The sequence below is a fragment of the Neoarius graeffei genome, chromosome 2 (genome assembly GCF_027579695.1).
Source record: "Neoarius graeffei isolate fNeoGra1 chromosome 2, fNeoGra1.pri, whole genome shotgun sequence".
NCBI lineage: Eukaryota > Metazoa > Chordata > Actinopteri > Siluriformes > Ariidae > Neoarius > Neoarius graeffei.
In genome coordinates, this window is record NC_083570.1 from 63,692,657 (window position 1) to 63,711,024 (window position 18,368).

An 18,368-nucleotide genomic window follows, 5' to 3' on the forward strand; every position below is an offset into this window, starting at 1 on the left:
TAAGTGGTTCATTATTATTATTATTATTAAAGAAGTCATGTGATTTTTAAAATATTTTTATTCTTTAAAAATAACATTACAGAGAAAGCACTCTTGACCACCGAACATGAGACATAATTCACTATATAATTTCATTTACATGATTGTTGGCTCGTGCAGATGTTCACCAGTGGTTTATCGCACATTTTTTACTTATGTATATTGTCATGCGAGTAGTTTTCCTGACACCTTGTGCTACATTGTAGAAAGTGCACACCAGTGCCTTAGAAAAAGCAATAGTAGCAATCGAGTTAAACAAATCATTAGTGTAAATATTCAAGTAATTCACTGAATACAAATTCTGAAGCCAATTCATCTCAACTCCCCCCATCAGTATACAGTGTAAAGTTTTACATGACGCTTACTTGCCATTTTACTTTCTACACCCAGTGGGTTAAGCTGTTTATACAACTGCTTTTTGTTTTTCATTATCGATAGCGAAATTAGACAATCTAAGCCACGCCACAGCCATCGAAACACGTCTGAACTCTATACAACCGCATTAAAATCTACATCACTTGCATAGGAAAAATACCATTCTTGGCAAAAACAGGAACATGAGCACGTGACAGTCAGTCAGTCATATCAAAAATGAAACTTTTTTTATTATTGTGATATAAAAAGCAATGTCTAACGTTCAAATATCTGTGACCAGAGTTTGTAAATGTGAGCATACAGTGTTTGGTGTTTGTGTTGAATACATCTATAACTTAAGTGTCATGTAAAAATACAAAACTTTTTACAGACAAAATTGGAATTTAAAGAGGAAAAAAAAAAAAAGGTTTTGTGGAGGTCTTTTTGTTCTTGTTCACATTTCAGAGCTTACATGATCATCCTAAAGTAGTAACAATCCAATAATATAACTTCTTACTGCAGTCGCTGAAACTTGCATAAACGCAAAACACACGAGCTTTTCCAAATGATAAAACGGTCCATTCTACTGACAAATATCACCTTCCTCTAAGGGATTGTTATACCAACATTCATGCTGGTGTTTCTAAACATGTACATGTGTGGTATTTACTACAATCATGCCAGTGTCAGAAGTATGTTTTATAGTACTGCACTTCGAATAAGGTCTAAATTGTGCGATCCTGGTCTTAACAAGCACTTTTTTTTTTTTAATTATTATTCGCATCATTTGCTTTCAACCAAATTAAGTTAGCTACAGAAGTCAAACCACAACATGAGTAAGTTCCAACGTGTGCATAGTTCATTAGGAGGCTGCTGTCTGTGTGCTGATTTGGGGACAAAATATACATATGCTTTTTGTTTTTAAAGGTAGATAGCTTTGTGTAAAACAGGTCTCCGTTGATTGGAATGTTCCACTGGAGTACAGGGAAAAAAAAGAGGGAATGTGGTCACATGTGCGTTTAATCATCAGCCTCCTCGCCGTCTCCAGGATGTCGAGTGATCCTGCGATCGCCTCTCCTTCCTGCAGGACCTCTGGGTTTAGCGAACGCCTGTTTGTGTGCGTGCTGTTTAGGGTGGACCTCGTCATACAAGAAGTCAGCCGTCAGCTCTTCGCCGTTATCAATTTCCATCTAAGTGTGAGAAACAGATATGGAAAGATTAAGAAAAATGTGAAAAGTGCTGCTTGTGGAAGAAAGGTGTTTTTTGTTTGTTTTTTAAAGTGACATGCAATTTACAGAAAAACTCCCAAGTTACACTACCGTTCAAAAGTTTGGGGTCACTTTGAAATGTCCTTATTTTTGAAAGAAAAGCACTGTTCTTTTCAATGAAGATCACTTTAAACTAATCAGAAATGCACTCTATACATTGCTAATGTGGTAAATGACTATTCTAGCTGCTGGTTTTTGGTGCAATATCTCCATAGGTGTATAGAGGCCCATTTCCAGCAACTCTCACTCCAGTGTTCTAATGGTACAATGTGTTTGCTCATTGCCTCAGAAGGCTAATGGATGATTAGAAAACCCTTGTACAATCATGTTAGCACAGCTGAAAACAGTTGAGCTCTTTAGAGAAGCTATAAAACTGACCTTCCTTTGAGCAGATTGAGTTTCTGGAGCATCACATTTGTGGGGTCGATTAAATGCTCAAAATGTCTTGACTATATTTTCTATTCATTTTACAACTTATGGTGGGAAATAAAAGTGTGACTTTTCATGGAAAACACTAAATTGTCGGGGTGACCCCAAACTTTTGAACGGTAGTGTACGTTTAACTGCGAGTTTGCTTCACTGCAATAATTTAAAAGTTCTCATACCTTTTTCTCTACTTCCATCTGCAGTTTGTTCTCGACCATGTCTATGAGCGGATTCTTACAGCTGGAGTAAAGCATCCTCTCTTTAATACTGCAGCTGTAGCCAGGCATCGAGTAAATAAACACTGCAACAGACAAAATGTAATACAGATTTTAATGTCTGGTTATCCACGAAAAATTGAAAAGGGAGAAAACTGCATTCATTAATTCCATTTCATGTCAACTGAAAGCCTCCAAACACACCAATTGTCTAAAAGTAATTGTAGATTGCTGTTTATTGATCTGATTTACATTTCAACAATTTAACATTTTAGTATAAATACACAGGAGGTTACAGAAAATCGGACTCAATCATCTCGAGCGACTCGGCAAAACGGCGGCCAATCGCTTCGTCACTGTAAGTGACCAAGACTTAGAAAATGATGAAAGAAAATGCTGTTCCTAAAAGCACTAAAGATGCTGCAAAGTTTGGTCTAAAACTATTCAAAGGTAAGGTGGGATTGTGATTTACTTTATCAATTTCAAAAAGTATTTTATGTGACTCCGCATAGATACAGTTGTGCTCATAAGTTTACATACCGTGGCAGAATTTTTGCTTTCTTGGCCTTTTTTCAGAGAATATGAATGATAACACAAACTTTTTCCCCCCACTCATGGTTAGTGGTTGGGCGAAGCCATTTATTGATAAAAATAGAAAACACAGTTGTTTAACCTCCTAGGGCTTAGCGGTCACATGCGTGGACAGCACTTTATGGAAATTCGGAACAAGAATCCACATATGTGGACATACTTTTTCTCTAAAAGTACATCTTATCAAAAGATGATGCTTAGTTTTCATTCTAATCAGGTTCTAATAAGCCCAAATAGAAAAGAGAAATAAAAAAAAAATGCATGTAAAAAAACAGCTTGGGCCTTAGGAGGTTAAATCATAATGACAACAAAAAACATCCAAATGACCCTGATCAAAAAAGTTTACATACCCCAGTTCTTAATACCGTGTATTGCCCCCTCTAACATCAATGACAGCCTGAAGTCTTTTGTGGTAGAGGCTCTTTATTTTCTCAGATGGTAAAGCTGCTCATTCTTCTTGGCAAAAAGCCTCCAGTTCCTATAAATTCCTGGGCTGTCTTGCATGAACTGCACGCTTGAGATCTCCCCAGAGTGGCTCAATGATATTGAGGTCAGGAGACTGAGATGGCCACTCCAGAACCTTCACTTTGTTCTGCTGTAGCCAATGACAGGTCGACCTGGCCTTGTGTTTTGGATCGTTGTCATGTTGGAACGTCCAAGTACGTCCCATGCGCAGCTTCCGGGCTGATGAGTGCAAATTTGCCTCCAGTATTTGCTGATAACGTGCTGCATTCATCTTTCCTTCAACTGTGACCAAGTTTCCTGTGCCTTTGTAGCTCACAAATCCACAAAACATCAGCGATCCACCTCCGTGCTTTACAGTAGGAATGGTGTTCCTTCCATCATAGGCCTTGTTGACACCTCTCCAAATGTAACATTTATGGTTGTGACCAAAAAGTTCAATTTTGGTCTCATCACTCCAAATTACCTTGTTCCAGAAGTTTTGAGGCTTGTCTCTGCTGTTTGGCGTATTGTAGGCGAGATACTTTGTGGCATTCGCTTGGTTTTAACAGAGCCTCTGATTTTCCATTTGTTAATCACAGTTTGAACACTGCTGACTGGCATTATCAATTCCTTGGATATCTTTTTGTATCCCTTTCCTGTTTTATACAGTTCAACTACCTTTTCCCGTAGATCCGTTGACAATTCTTTTGCTTTCCCCATGACTCAGAATCCAGAAATGTCAGTGGCTGGATGAAAGATGCAAGAGTCTGTCTGGATCCCAGAAACTCACTCAGCTTTTATGCACACACACTGATTACAAGCAAACAGATCACAGGTGAGGATGCTACCTTTAGTAGCCATTCAAACCCATTTGTGTCAACTTCTGTGCATGTTATCAGGCCAAAATCACCAGGGTATGTGAACTTTTGATCAGGGTCATTTGGGTAGTTTCTGTTGTCATTATGATTTAAAAAGAGAAAACACAGTTGTTTGACAATAAATGGTTTCACCCAACCACTAAGCATGAGTGGAAAAGATGTTTGTGTTATCATTCATATTCTCTGAAAAATGGTCAAAGAATCATAGATTCTGCCAGGGTATGTAAACTTATGAGCACAACCGTACGTGACAAGTCTGCGTGCATTACATTTGCATGCCACTTTTGAAGTTGGACATTTTTTTTGAGTGCGATTTTTTTTTTAAATAAATCACTTGTGTATTTATACTAAAACAAAATGATCCACCTCAGGCTCAGTGAATAATAACCTCAACTTCATCTCAGTTATTATTCACTTTGCTGTCGGCAAATAATTGTTCAATATAAAAATACTAAATATCACCACAAAAACTATGGCTATCTTTATACCCGTCTTACTCATAGCCTTATAGCCATTTTTGCAGTTGTGTCTGCCAAATTAGCTCCTTATATACGAACCGTGAAATCCTCCCCCCCCCAGAAAGCCTCAGCAAGCTTCAAAAGATCATCAAGAATAAATTCTGCATTATTTTTGAAAAACATTCATGTTTTCTAAAACTAGAGAAGTCACGAGAGACAGGCTTGTAGTACTCGAGTCCGACTTGAGCCCCAATTTTAAGGGCTCATGGCTCGACTTGGACTTGAACACTGATGACTCAGACTCGTCCACTAACTGCATTCGGACTTGTAAATTGGAGACGAGGACTCGGATTTTTTCTTTATTTTCTTGTAACATGCCATAATAATATGGCACAAGATATTTATATCGACAAATTTTTGTACTAATTTCATGTAAGAGTGTCACACCTGCACACCGTAAACAACTCACACCTGCACAGGATTAAGGTGCCATCAGCGTGCCGATATAAAACCTATGAAAAACACACTTTGCGAAGTATTGAGTTGCGCTGCTGACACATTACGGAGCCTTATTTCCTTGTTTGGTTTCCTGATCCCTGATTTCCTGTTTCTCGTCTTGGATTCTGCCCAGTCTACGGTAGCCTGTTTGTGCCTCGCTTGACCTATTGCCTGTTTCACCATTTTACGATTTTGCCTGCCATTCTGGATCATTTACCTATCTTCATAAAGACACCTTCTGCACTTACATCCATCTCCCAACCATCTCTGACAGAATACTTCGCACTCACTAACCGAGAATGCACCTTCACCTGTTCATACGTCATGTTCAGGAACAAACTAATGTTGATGGCGCTGAAACAGCCACCGTCAAATGGTGCAGTTGGAGTGTTGGACTCGGACTCGACTCAATTTTTTTTAATGACTTGGACTTGAACACTGGGGACTTGAGACTGGACTTGGACTCTAGGTTTAGTGACTCGACTACAACACTGATGAGAGATTTCCTAATATTTGTTTTGGCTCAGAAATCAGCCATAGCGTTCTCCACCCAGTTTAACCCACACCAACACACACAGTGGGGCAGAGTTACAACAAAGATACAGCAGCAACATGGACAAAGACATTTACCTATAGACTCCAGGTGGTCTCCCTCATGTGTGTGCTTGTACAGGAAGAAGTGGTAGCGTGCAGCATCATTCGGAATCCTCTTGGGTAAATCTTTCAGTTCTGTCAGCTCAGTGTTCGACAACATGATGAGCTCCTTGTCAAAATCGATTTCCTGTTAAACAACAGACGTAAATCCTTTTAGCCTTCTGATAAGCCATGGTTATTATACATGTGTCACATTACTATGAATCTTCATGTTTCATTAATTCAATCCATCATGGGCTTGTATACCAATTTCAGCCAGCTTCCTGTTCTCAAAATTATAGAACACTTCCATTACACTGAATGTGCAGGTTACTCCTTGTCCCCTAATCAGGAGCAGCCAAAAGACGACGACTTGGTTCCAGCCCACTATTCCGATTGGTTGAGCTTCGTTTCAAGAGTGCAGATATTTACTATAAAAGGCACTAGGACTTTTCACCATTACCCCTTTTCAATCAACAGGGAACAGGTACTTCAACGGGTTCGGTTCAGAACTCTTTGAACCTTGGCATTAGCCAGTGAACCGGCCCACGTTTTCACCAGTTTTGAGCAGAATCATTATAATCAAGGATGCATCATGAACAGAGGGTGTGGCACAATTCACAATGGGAGGAAACAGTAGTAGCAAGATGGCACAGTGCATGGCTTACCCATGAACTTTTGTTCTGTTACTGTAGATATTTGTTTTCGGTCCATTTTTTCTGAAGATGTTTCCTTTTCCATTGCACTGCATTGCATTCTCCATTGCTGTGCTCCACCACTTCTCCAAACTAACGACACGCCCACTGATGTCATGGTCCATACTGGAAGAAAACAGCTATACCTTGGTTCCAGCTGGGAATCAACTTCTCAGGTTCCAAACCAACTTATTTTTGGTCGAAATGCTCAGAACAGTTCAAAATTTGGTGCAGAAACCAGAACGGAACCAGTTCCCTTTTTGGGAGAAAAGGCAAACAGTGCATCACTCCGCTTGTCAGATTCTATGTTCGCTGCATAAAATCTCACTTCCTAGTTTGCACTGGTTACTACAGTAGTGTTAATGATATCATTAGCTGCCACGGCAAGTTCTTCAGATGAGCAAGAAACAGAAGAAGGGACGTCGATTTTACATGAACCTTTAATAGCAACGCGGTCTATAAAGTGAATGTTGCCTCTTCTGGATCCATTTCTGTTCACAGAGCAAAAATAAAGAGAACGTTTGCTCCTACAGTGTCTGAAATGTCACTTAATATTAATTTCTTGTTTATAGAATTTTTGTATAAAAGCAATATCACACTTGAGATCGTGCCACTGTACTAAATATCAGAAGAGCTGTGATTAAATACAGCCTCGTGCCTACAACCGAATCACAGCCATGCTGATATTCAGTACAATAACACGACCTTGAGCGTGATACTGTTTGTTTTGTAATATACTTACATATCCATAAATTACTTTTCACCAAGTAGCATACTGCATATTCCTCCAGTATTTGTTTACAGAATAGTTTGGTTTTTTAAAAAGTACATACAGAAAGTCATAATCAAGTGAAAATTGTTTGAAACTGGTCTCACTGAATTCAGAACTGAACGCAGAACATACTTTTGACAGAATTAAAGTGTTTATCCGTTCTTGAAATATTACAAATCAAAGATTGAAGAAACGGCTTAATTTTTAGAAAACTGTCGTAATATATATTAGGATCACATGGTCCAGAATGGGCCTCATTAACAAATGAGATCAAATGTTTTTTCTTAATAACTTTTATTTTTCAAGATATTTACATGGAAATTGGCAGGCTGATTGGCAGGATGGTTCTATACTGAATACAAAGTTTGAAAAATCTTAAAACAAATTAGGCCTTTGTATTTCTCAAAAGTAAGGCCTACAAGTGTTTATATGAAATATAAATTATTTCAATTAATATTCACAGCTTTCAAGGCAAACCTCGAAAATACTGTGCGATTCACATCCAATAAGCAATTCCAATTAACTGAACCGAAATTGACACTCGTGTTTCTGACTTCCGGTGTTTTAAAATCTAATTCCGACCACAAAGATCTCAATATTTTTCATCAAAACAACTACAGCAACATTCTAAAATATTTTTTCAAATTAAACTGATTCATGTAAGTAAATAAGTAGATAAAGCTATGAAAACTCACTTCAAAAGTCTCCCGTGAATCATAACATCAAAACTAGCAGACGGAAATTTTTGCTGAATACTTCATCAGAAACAGTGAGAGCTCGAGAACATCCATATAAAAGTTATCGGATTGATATTTACAAGTAATCCAGTCGGAAACCGATCAGGAGAGAGAGAGCCTGAGCACTTTCCTGTGACTCAAAAAGCACTGGCAGTTTCTCGACGTCCCACAAGCAGAGAGTGAACTCTGTTGTACCAACTTCAACCTGCCGTTAATCCAAAAGTACTGAACAGATCTTAACGAGATAAATTTCTTCGGAAAGCAGAGATAAGCTTTTTAATGATCGTATTCACGATAGAAAATATTCAAGAGTTAAGCAATGACAGATTTGAAAACTTAGATGAGTGTCTGCATGCACAATTTTCGCAGCACGGCCAGCGAGTGTCTGATATGTCTAATACAAGTCCAGAAAAGCTGTGAATTTATTTCCTCCCCCTTTCAGCAATTCTGTGACATACATCACTTCGAACATCCAAGAAGGGCACATCCAGGCTGGACAAACTGATCAGGCGGGCCGGCTCTGTGGTCGGCATGAAGCTGGACACTCTGGTGACGGTGGCAGAGAAGAGGTCTATGGGCAAACTATTGAACATCATGGACGATACCAGTCACCCTCTGCACACCGTCATCAGCAACCAGAGGAGCCTGTTCAGTGACAGAATGCTCCTTCCCAAGTGCAGGACAAACAGACTCAAAAACTCCTTTGTCCCTCACGCCATCAGACTGTACAACTCCTCTCTGGGGGGGGGGGGGGGGGGTAACAGGAGGACAGAGAGGACAGGAAGGAGCAGTAGCCCAGCCTAATAATAAGCAATACCGGACAATGTGCAATATAATGTGCAATATCTTTCCTGCTCTCCCCACACACACACTTACCCTAACCCCACTTCTCCCCCCTTCCCCATATCTTATTCTTTTATATTTGTATATGTAAATAATTTATTTTAATTTATCTAGAAGTCTTCATTTCTTTTCTCTGTTTATCTGTAATGATGCTGCTGGAATCTTAATTTCCCTGAGGGAACCCTCCCAAAGGGATCAATAAAGTTATCTAATCTAAGACTAAGCTTTTCAGTGTTTTGCCAAATTAATCATCAGTCGCTGTATTCCCCCCCCTTTGTTTCCCTTTAGATAATAATGGGCTTGACTGAGCGACTACCATTAGCTGTAGCAGTGCAGGCTGCACAAGGACTTCAGATCATGTTATAGTGCAAGCATGCTCATCTTAGTGATTTCAGTTAGAGTCTTCCACATTGATTCAGGTTCAGCTGGTTTCAATCAATAGTGTGACAGTGATGCTCATCAGAATGACTGCATCCGTTCCTGGCTGCTTCACTCAGCTCTTTCAAACCAATACTGTCGGCATGGCAACACTTTAGTCAACACAGCTATATATGGTGAATATACTGGATCTCCGCCACTTTCACTACTGGTACAGTTTACTCACCAGCTGGACATAGTTGAACTTCTTGTCCTTGAACTTCTGCAACGCCTGCATGGCTTCCCCGTGCAAAGGGAAAGCCACGCCCTGCAGCGTCTGCTGCTTGGTATCCACACTGATGTCAGTCTGCACCTGCACACCGACAGATTCAGCACAAATTATATCTAATCACTTCACGCAATTATACACATTAATAAGAAAAACACAATACATAGGCAGCTTTCTTTCTCAATAATAAAGGACGTAATACTGCCCAGCCCTGATTAATCCCTGTCTGAATGAAAAATGTCACATTATGCCGTTTAACAATTGGTGCAATCAGCTGGAAGCCTTTTCATCTGCATCATTTTTCCTACTAAAAACGTGCTCTCAGATGCACCATAATCTTCTAAGACCAGTGCAGTAATTCTCACTTCTCAGAGAGTCACTTCCGTTTTGCAGTTTCTCCTTCTCTGATTGGCTAACTTCAGGAACGAGACATGCTCCAGCTTTTTCAGCACATTTCCTTATATGGGTATGGCCTTGTGACACACTATTCCTGTTGAAAACGAGGAGCTCAGCAGTTCCCGCAAAGGGCAAAACAAACTGCTGTTTAAAAGTGCATGGGATAATGTTGCACTGGGACAAAGTATAAGAACCTCAGCTATACGACATTTAAAAAAAAAAAGGGATAAACTTCTGCAGCAAAGAACATGGTAAGAGGTACAGGATGATGTTCTTACTCAAACCAGTGCATTTATATTCATCAGCTTCTGAACATGTCCAAGCATCTTTCACTCTTGTTACATTTAATGAAGCCATGGCCTCATGGTTAAAGAAGCAGCTTTGAGATTAAACAGTGGTTGGTTCGATTCCCTGGACTAGCAGGAATGGCTGACATGCCCTTGAACCAGGCACCTAACCCGCGGCTGCTCTGGGCATGTTGTACATAGCTCTGGATAAGAACGTCTGCAAAATGCCATAAATGTAATTTACACTGACGCTTTTTTCTCAAAAGTGACTTACAAATAAGCATGTGAAGGTTAAGACTGTTGCAGAAAAACATCCAACACTGATAGCTTAGCAGTGCTGGGATTTGAAGTCATAACCAACCAGCAGCCCAGAGCATTAGTTCCATTTACTTGGGGGGTTTTTTTGTGTTGTTTTTTTTAATCCAAAGTCCTAATTTTTTTGTTGTTGACCGAAATGAGTCACTCGTGTTCACCTCACTGAGCTTAATCTGTCGCAGTTCTTCTTCTGCAGCAGTGAGTGGAAGAGGTGCAGCCTGGGACGTGAGGTACTTCTTGTAACCACTCAGAGAAATGTCATCCTGAAGAAGAAGAAGAAGAAGAGTGAAAAGAGCAGGGTTCATTATCCTGTCTCTCCCCCCCCAGGCGTTCATAAACATGTAAGACATGGGAGACCTAAATTTTTAAAAACCAAAGGTTCGAACAAATATGAAAAACATGCGTATCGAGCTGTGGGGTGACTTTATGGAACAGACTGGAGACAGAAATAAAACAAAGTGCAAATATAAATCTGTTTAAAAAAAAGGTACAAAAAATATTTTTAAACAAGTATATAGAAGAGGAAGTATGTTAACGGAGGATGATGAGGGATAAATAGAATAGGGTTGATTGTTATATTAGAACTAACTTAGTGTATATATGTATTTATGGGGATAGTTTATATATTCATATTTACAGGGGTAGGTATGTAGTAGATATTTATTTTTGTAATTATATATTTATATACATATTTATGAAGTGTATATATATATATATTTTTTTTTTTTGTAATTAAATATTTATATAGATATTTATGAGGGGTGTGTGTGTATGTATATATTTTTTGTAATTATATATTTATATAGATATTCATGAAGTGTATATATGGTATATATTTTTATATGTGTATTAATGTAGTTTGGATTTCGGGGTAGTTAAAAAGGGGTGGGAAATTAAAAAAAGTATTGTACTTCTTCCCACTCCTTTTTCGAACAATGTGCGGTGTTTTGTAATGTCTTAGCTCTTTATGTTGTTTTATTTTTTTTTATTTCTCGTTTTCTTTCTTTTGTATGTACAAATAGTTACATACATTTTTTTATACATGTTCAAAATAAAAATTTTCATTGTAAAGACTTCAAATCTCAAGTTATTTACTTACAGAAATATGAATTAGCGACAGTACTTCTGAACACTGACTTAAAACTGGTCTAGTGAAGGTGAACAAACTGTCCAGAACAATTTTATCCTGCAGGTTTGTTTCCTCTCCATCTATTGTTGTTGGTTACGTTTTTGTTCAGAAAGGTAGTTCCCTTTCTCGCTCGCTTTTTTCTGCTCTTAATAGCTCTGCGATAATCTCATGATTCACATGTTGCATCATGATCCATTTCTTTACCACAGAATAAACAAAAGAATAACAGATTCAGACAGCTGGCTCAAGCTTACTGGATTTTGATGCATCTCAAACCTCCAGCTACATATTTAGAAGTGAATCATCCTTCAGTTTTAGAGCAAATTATGCATCACAGTCACTATTTTTTTTTGCTCTAGTCTCATTGTTTAGCCATTTTAAACTACCAGTACACTACTGCGCAAAATCACTTTCCTTATATAACGTACATACCTTTACAGTGCCAAATATTTCATCTTTAATATGGCCACCCCCAAACTCCTTCTTCACTGTAGCCCTGGTAGCAGCGTAAAGCATTTTATGTCTCACCTGTTAAGACATAAATAAACCAATGTATAATTATTAACCGAATGTAAATATGAATTTTATACCACACCATTTGAGTTCAGCTAAACAGTCGCAGTACTGCATTTTTTTTTTTACATTCTGCACTGAAAATAGTTCAATGTTAAGTGCAAATTAATTTTAGTTAAACAAAAAACACAAACGGCTCTTTGTTTAGGACACAAATGAGTAATTGATAAAGAACAAACTTGTTGGCAGACACTCCATATAAGAACTTACACCGAGCAGGCTGTATAAATAACCTGCACTGAAAAGAGGCTCCATCTGTGAGCTACAGGAAACCTGACATTATTATTATTATTCAAGTGCTGAGGCAACAATAGAGGAAGCCGTATGTGGCCACTGACCAGTAAGATCAGCTTCCCGTTTGCTCATGCCACTGATTAACATTTAAAAGAAAGAGCAAAACTGAACTCAAACCTGCAGACAACTTTCAGAAACATCTCGAGCCCCACCCTGGATTTTGCTGACGAGTCCAAACCTGTTCCAGTTCTACTGTGGCATGGACATGTTCTGTTCAAAAGTGTTTTGCTTTGTAAAACAGATTTGCCAGCTGAACCAGTTTATTTTATTTTTTAAAATAATAAAAACACCACATCTACATACAACAGCAAAACTCTGAGCGCAATTTAAAAAAAGGTAAAGAACACTCAACCATCCTGTACATGAGTCAAGAGGGTAAAATTCAGCAGAGTTCATTTCTCCAGCCATTTAACACAATACAATCGTAGTTTAAAATTCTTACAGGAGAGTGGTCTGGCGACCAGGCGATGAAAAGCCACTCGTGTCCTTGACTATTAGTGGAGTCCAGGCGATATAGAACATAACACGGTAGATCCTTCTCAAGAGTCGGGAGAACCAAGGAATTATAGTCTTCCTCCCAACTCTGAGATGCTCGCTTGGTGTCACCGAGTGCTAGCTGCTCTACAAAGCACAAAAAACAACAATGGCTCATTACTGATCTCATCAGGATTACATTCAGACCAATAAGGCAACACACATTTCATTTTAGTTCATTACTCATCTTCGTTATCACTAGCATATTTCAAAGACTTCAGAGCTCCTGTTCTTCAGGTGTCATTGCTATTTCCATTTAAAATAACAGTGGATATGAACAAAAAAAGTGACACGACAAATAACCGACACGTTAATCAGGCCTTGCAACGTTGTGGAATACGCACATACATATGATTAGCACAGTATGCAGTAAATAATAGCGGTAACAGTATACTGGACAGATTGTTTATCCCTACAGCAAGTGCTTATCGTGTCTCCTTACCATCTTGGATCACAATCTTCAGAAGTCTATAATCTCCATTCCTGGCTTTGGCAAATATGTCTTTCACCTCCCCAGAAGCTTAAAGGTAAAATGGACAAAATTAAACAAACGATTAGCAAAGGGAGAAAAATAAGTACCATCATGAGCTCCATTTCTCAGTCCAAGTAGGCCAGATTGTGTTCCACATCAGCTGCCAAATTCCACATCTGTATCACATCTGGACATCAAGCATGTCACTCAAAACACGTTTACTTCTTGGAAAGGTTTTGTAACATGGCACGCATTTTCAAACTCAGCTTAAAATGTTCAGTTAAAAAAATTAAAACAAGTTGAAAACGAGGAATGCAACATGAATTTAACTGACTATACCAGGTTCATGGTGAGACCAAACTTTCACATTTACTAAAGTTACACAACACCGTACCTCACGTAAACATGAACAAGAGGAACATGACTACTTATTTATACCTGAAAAACAGTTTATTATTGTTATTTTGCAGCATGTATGAGAGCATGCAAAACCGTACAAGGATGCTTGTACATGAGACAAAGCTCTTGACTCATCTCATCGTCTCTCGCCGCTTTATCCTGTTCTACAGGGTCGCAGGCAAGCTGGAGCCTATCCCAGCTGACTACGGGTGAAAGGCGGGGTACACCCTGGACAAGTCGCCAGGTCATCACAGGGCTGACACATAGACACAGACAACCATTCACACTCACATTCACACCTACGCTCAATTTAGAGTCACCAGTTAACCGAAAGGCCCGGTCACACAGCACTCCGCGTCTATATCACGTACAAAAAGATACAAAAATCTGGTGGACGTGGTCGTAAGTGGTAATTTTTGGTCAATTTTGGCTTTGCCGTGCTTTGTACGGGGTATGGCCGTCGGCGGCTGTTTCACTGCTGCAGCACTGCCAAATCACGGGTAACCGCGGCTCAGCGTCGTTGGAAGAGCGGCTTGCTGCGCATATAAAAGTGGTAGGATATGTTGAGCCTGTATCAGTTGGTTCTGTTGGTGCTGGAGCATTAAGATGAGGACATCACAGCGTTGAGGGTTCATGTTCACCCCTTGACATCTAGACTGCAAGTGCCGAGGTCTCAGAAAATTACGGTATTTACATGCCGCAAATCAGAAGTGATGCAGAAGTGATTAGACAGTGATCAATCGAATTTAGAACTTGTTTGAGACGTCGTTTAACGGGCTTAGACAGTGCTATGTACGCGGAAAAATCCATTTCTCAGTGATAAGCCGCTAAACACACGCTATATCCCGTGATACCAACGCGTAACACCTGTCCGATGACCGTGCTCTGCCCGTGATAGACCGCCAAACTTTCGCGTCTTACCACGTCTCCCCAAGTTTTAATAACGGCCGGGACACTGATTATCACGTGTTTTTCACCTGTGTTGCACGTCTTTACCACGTGTGCCGGCCGTGGTTGTCCGCGGTCTAAAGTTTTGAGCAGTCCAAAACTTTTTGCCGCGTCCGACGCCGTTCCGATTTTCCCCTGCGTCCTGTCACGTCTGTATATTGACTGTAACACGTCTTAAGTTCGACATCAACACGAACAATATCGTCTGCTTCACGGGAGAGCACTTTTTGACGGGTTTTGGCCATGATAAAGCCGTAAAGCGCTGTGTGACCGGGCCTTAACCTGCATGTCTTTGGACTGTGGGGGAAACCGGAGCACCCGGAGGAAACCCACACGGACACGGGAAGAACATGCAAACTCCGCACAGAAAGGCCCTCGCCGGCCACGGGGCTCGAACCCAGACCTTCTTGCTGTGAGGCAACAGCGCTAACCACTACACCACCGTGCCACCCAGCTCTTGACTCAAAGAAACTAATTTTTTCATTCATTCATTCTCTATACCACTTATTCATTCTGGGTTGCAGGTGAGCTGAAGCCAACCCCAGGTGTCGTTAGGTGAGAGATGGGATACACCCTGGACAGGTCTCCAATCTATCACAGAAACAAGCAATCATTCACACTCACGTTCACACCTATGGGCAATTTCGAGTAGCAAGTTTACCTAATCCTCAGGTCTTTGGGCTGTGCAAGGAAACCTACACAGAGAACATGCACACAGAAAGGCCACGAGGTTCGAACCAAGAACAATCACCGTGCAACCTAGTCGCTTTTTTTTTTTTTTAATTACTGTTGCTATTTTGGGCAGCACGGTGGCGTAGTGGTTAGCGCTGTCGCCTCACAGCAAGAAGGTCTAGGTTCGAGCCCCGTGGCCGGTAAGGGCCTTTCTGTGTGGAGTTTGCATGTTCTCCCCGTGGGTTTCCTCCAGGTGCTCCGGTTTCCCCCACAGTCCAAAGACATGCAGGTTAGGTTAACTGGTGACTCTAAATTGAGCGTAGGTGTGAATGAGAGTGTGAATGGTTGTCTGTGTCTATGTGTCAGCCCTGTGATGACCTGGCGACTTGTCCAGGGTGTACCCCGCCTTTCGCCCGTAGTCAGCTGGGATAGGCTCCAGCTTGCCTGCGACCCTGTAGAACAGGATAAAGCGGCTACAGATAAGGAGATGAGATGTTGCTATTTTATGTTGTACTGTAGCTTATTTCCCACTGCAGCAGCATATGTGAGAGCATGCAAAACTAAGAATTTCATTGTACAAGGATGGGCGGCACAGTGGTGTAAGTGGTTAGCACAGTTGCCTCACAGAAAGAAGGTTCTGGGTTCGAGGCCAGTGGGGGCCTCTCTGTGTGACGTTTGCATGGGTTTCCCCCCACAGTTCAAAGACATGTGGTTAGGTTAATATGGGACGGCCTTGAGCGAGGCACCTAACTCCTAACTGCTCCCCAGGCGCTGTTAGTGTGGCTGCCCACTGCTCTGGATTTTTTTTATTTTTATCTCATCATCTGTAGCCGCTTTATCCTGTTCTACAGGGTCGCAGGCAAGCTGGAGCCTATCCCAGCTGTCTACGGGCGAAAGGCGGGGTACACCCTGGACAAGTTGCCAGGTCATCACAGGGCTGACACATAGACACAGACAACCATTCACACCTACGGTCAATTTAGAGTCACCAGTTAACCTAACCTGCATGTCTTTGGACTGTGGGGGAAACCGGAGCACCCGGAGGAAACCCACGCGGACACGGGGAGAACATGCAAACCCCACACAGAAAGGCCCTCGTGTGTGTGTGTGTTCGTTCACTGATTCAGATGGGTTAAATGCAGAGAGGAATTTCACAAGTGTGTGATGAATAAAGTTGTGCTTTCTTTTCTTGTACATAAGACATAGCTTTTGAATCTAATAAACTATTTTTTTTAAATCATCATCATGTTTGATCCAGGCTCAAAAATTCAGGAAGAAACAGTAAATGGTTTGAACTTGGTGCACAGAGAAGCTGCTCTTTCTGAACTAAGGTGTCTAATAATTCCTACCTAAATATAAAATTACTAGAAATGAACAGACTGGCTAGGAAGGTAGTTTTTAACCAGAGCCCTTGCAGTCAGTCAGTGAGTTGGCTGCCTGGCAGAGAGAGAGAGAGAGAGAGAGAGAGAGTGTGTGTGTTACTTCTGCTCAGGCAGGTATTTGGGGTGGAAATGAGAAGCTGTGTGGGCGAAGGCGTTGCCCACTTCCACAAACACTATCGCATCACAAAAACAAGCATGTTATTAGCTATCAGCGAAAGCTCACGGACTGAACGAGGTGCTAACAGCATCACACCTCAGTTATCTCAATCACCATCTCCAGATTGCAGCCAGAGCAGCTCCAGCATGCCTGAGAGCCACATTACTGCTGCTGCTGCTGCTGCTCTCTCACTGTCACAGCTGAGCTCCAGCCGGGGCGGCCGACTGTTTCCACAGAATTCCCACAGGAACTCGTTCAAAATCTCGCACAGGAAAAACACAACATACCAGGGACTAAACTGAACTACAGCTAGAAGGCCATGTACCTTGAATTCCAGTTTGATGGGACATTTTCTCCTTCGAGGCGAGCGGCTGATGTCAGAAGAAGGCGAACAAACCAGGAAGAAGGAAATAGAGCTACAATCACGTGACCGTCTCCAGTCAATGGCGTCACTTATCCTTCCGCCAAGCGGTTTGTAGCAAATGCGCATGCGCAGTGAGGCGCCATAGGGAGGGAAAGTGAAACACAGCGATCCTAGTGGTAGCGTTCCTAAACCGAGAGCCATCTCATCTCATCTCATTATCTCTAGCCGCTTCATCCTGTTCTACAGGGTCGCAGGCAAGCTGGAGCCTATCCCAGCTGACTACGGGCGAAAGGCGGGGTACACCCTGGACAAGTCGCCAGGTCATCACAGGGCTGACACATAGACACAGACAACCATTCACACTCACATTCACACCTACGGAGTCACCAGTTAACCTAACCTGCATGTCTTTGGACTGTGGGGGAAACCGGAGCACCCGGAGGAAACCCACGCGGACACAGGGAGAACATGCAAACTCCGCACAGAAAGGCCCTCGCCGGCCACGGGGCTCGAACCCGGACCTTCTTGCTGTGAGGCGACAGCGCTAACCACTACACCACTGTGCCGCCCATAGACCCGATTTTTTTAAAATCCCACAAAGTTATGATGTGGAACTTGTACACCCTCAAAATATATGTTGTACACTACCGTTCAAAAGTTTGGGGTCACTTTGAAATGTCCTTATTTTTGAAAGAAAAGCACTGTTCTTTTCAATGAAGATCACTTTAAACTAATCAGAAATGCACTCTATACATTGCTAATGTGGTAAATGACTATTCTAGCTGCTGGTTTTTGGTGCAATATCTCCATAGGTGTATAGAGGCCCATTTCCAGCAACTCTCACTCCAGTGTTCTAATGGTACAATGTGTTTGCTCATTGCCTCAGAAGGCTAATGGATGATTAGAAAACCCTTGTACAATCATGTTAGCACAGCTGAAAACAGTTGAG

The 18,368-nt window shown here is 41.1% G+C and overlaps 1 protein-coding gene across 1 annotated transcript; it reads right to left on the minus strand.

The window, feature by feature from the left end:
* Positions 1-40: 40 nt before the first annotated feature.
* twf1a (twinfilin actin-binding protein 1a) lies at positions 41-17,494 on the minus strand. The gene is made up of 9 exons (XM_060914645.1): positions 17,381-17,494; positions 13,468-13,545; positions 12,934-13,112; positions 12,057-12,152; positions 10,654-10,758; positions 9,456-9,581; positions 5,802-5,952; positions 2,267-2,388; positions 41-1,583 (listed from the first exon to the last, which is right to left on the minus strand). Exons 1-9 carry the CDS (start codon positions 17,403-17,405, stop codon positions 1,413-1,415), a joined length of 1,053 nt encoding a protein of 350 aa, XP_060770628.1. The 5' UTR covers positions 17,406-17,494; the 3' UTR covers positions 41-1,412.
* Between the last annotated feature and the right edge of the window lie 874 nt (positions 17,495-18,368).

Excerpts from the sequence above, each read along its gene's own strand:
- twf1a (XM_060914645.1), bottom strand. The coding sequence starts at position 17,405 with ATGTCCCATCAAACTGGAATTCAAG. Across the intron at positions 10,759-12,056 it reads AAATATTTGGCACTGTAAAG|GATGACATTTCTCTGAGTGG; the intron begins GTATGTACGTTA and ends CTTCTTCTTCAG. Across the intron at positions 5,953-9,455 it reads AGTTCAACTATGTCCAGCTG|GAAATCGATTTTGACAAGGA; the intron begins GTGAGTAAACTG and ends GTTGTTTAACAG.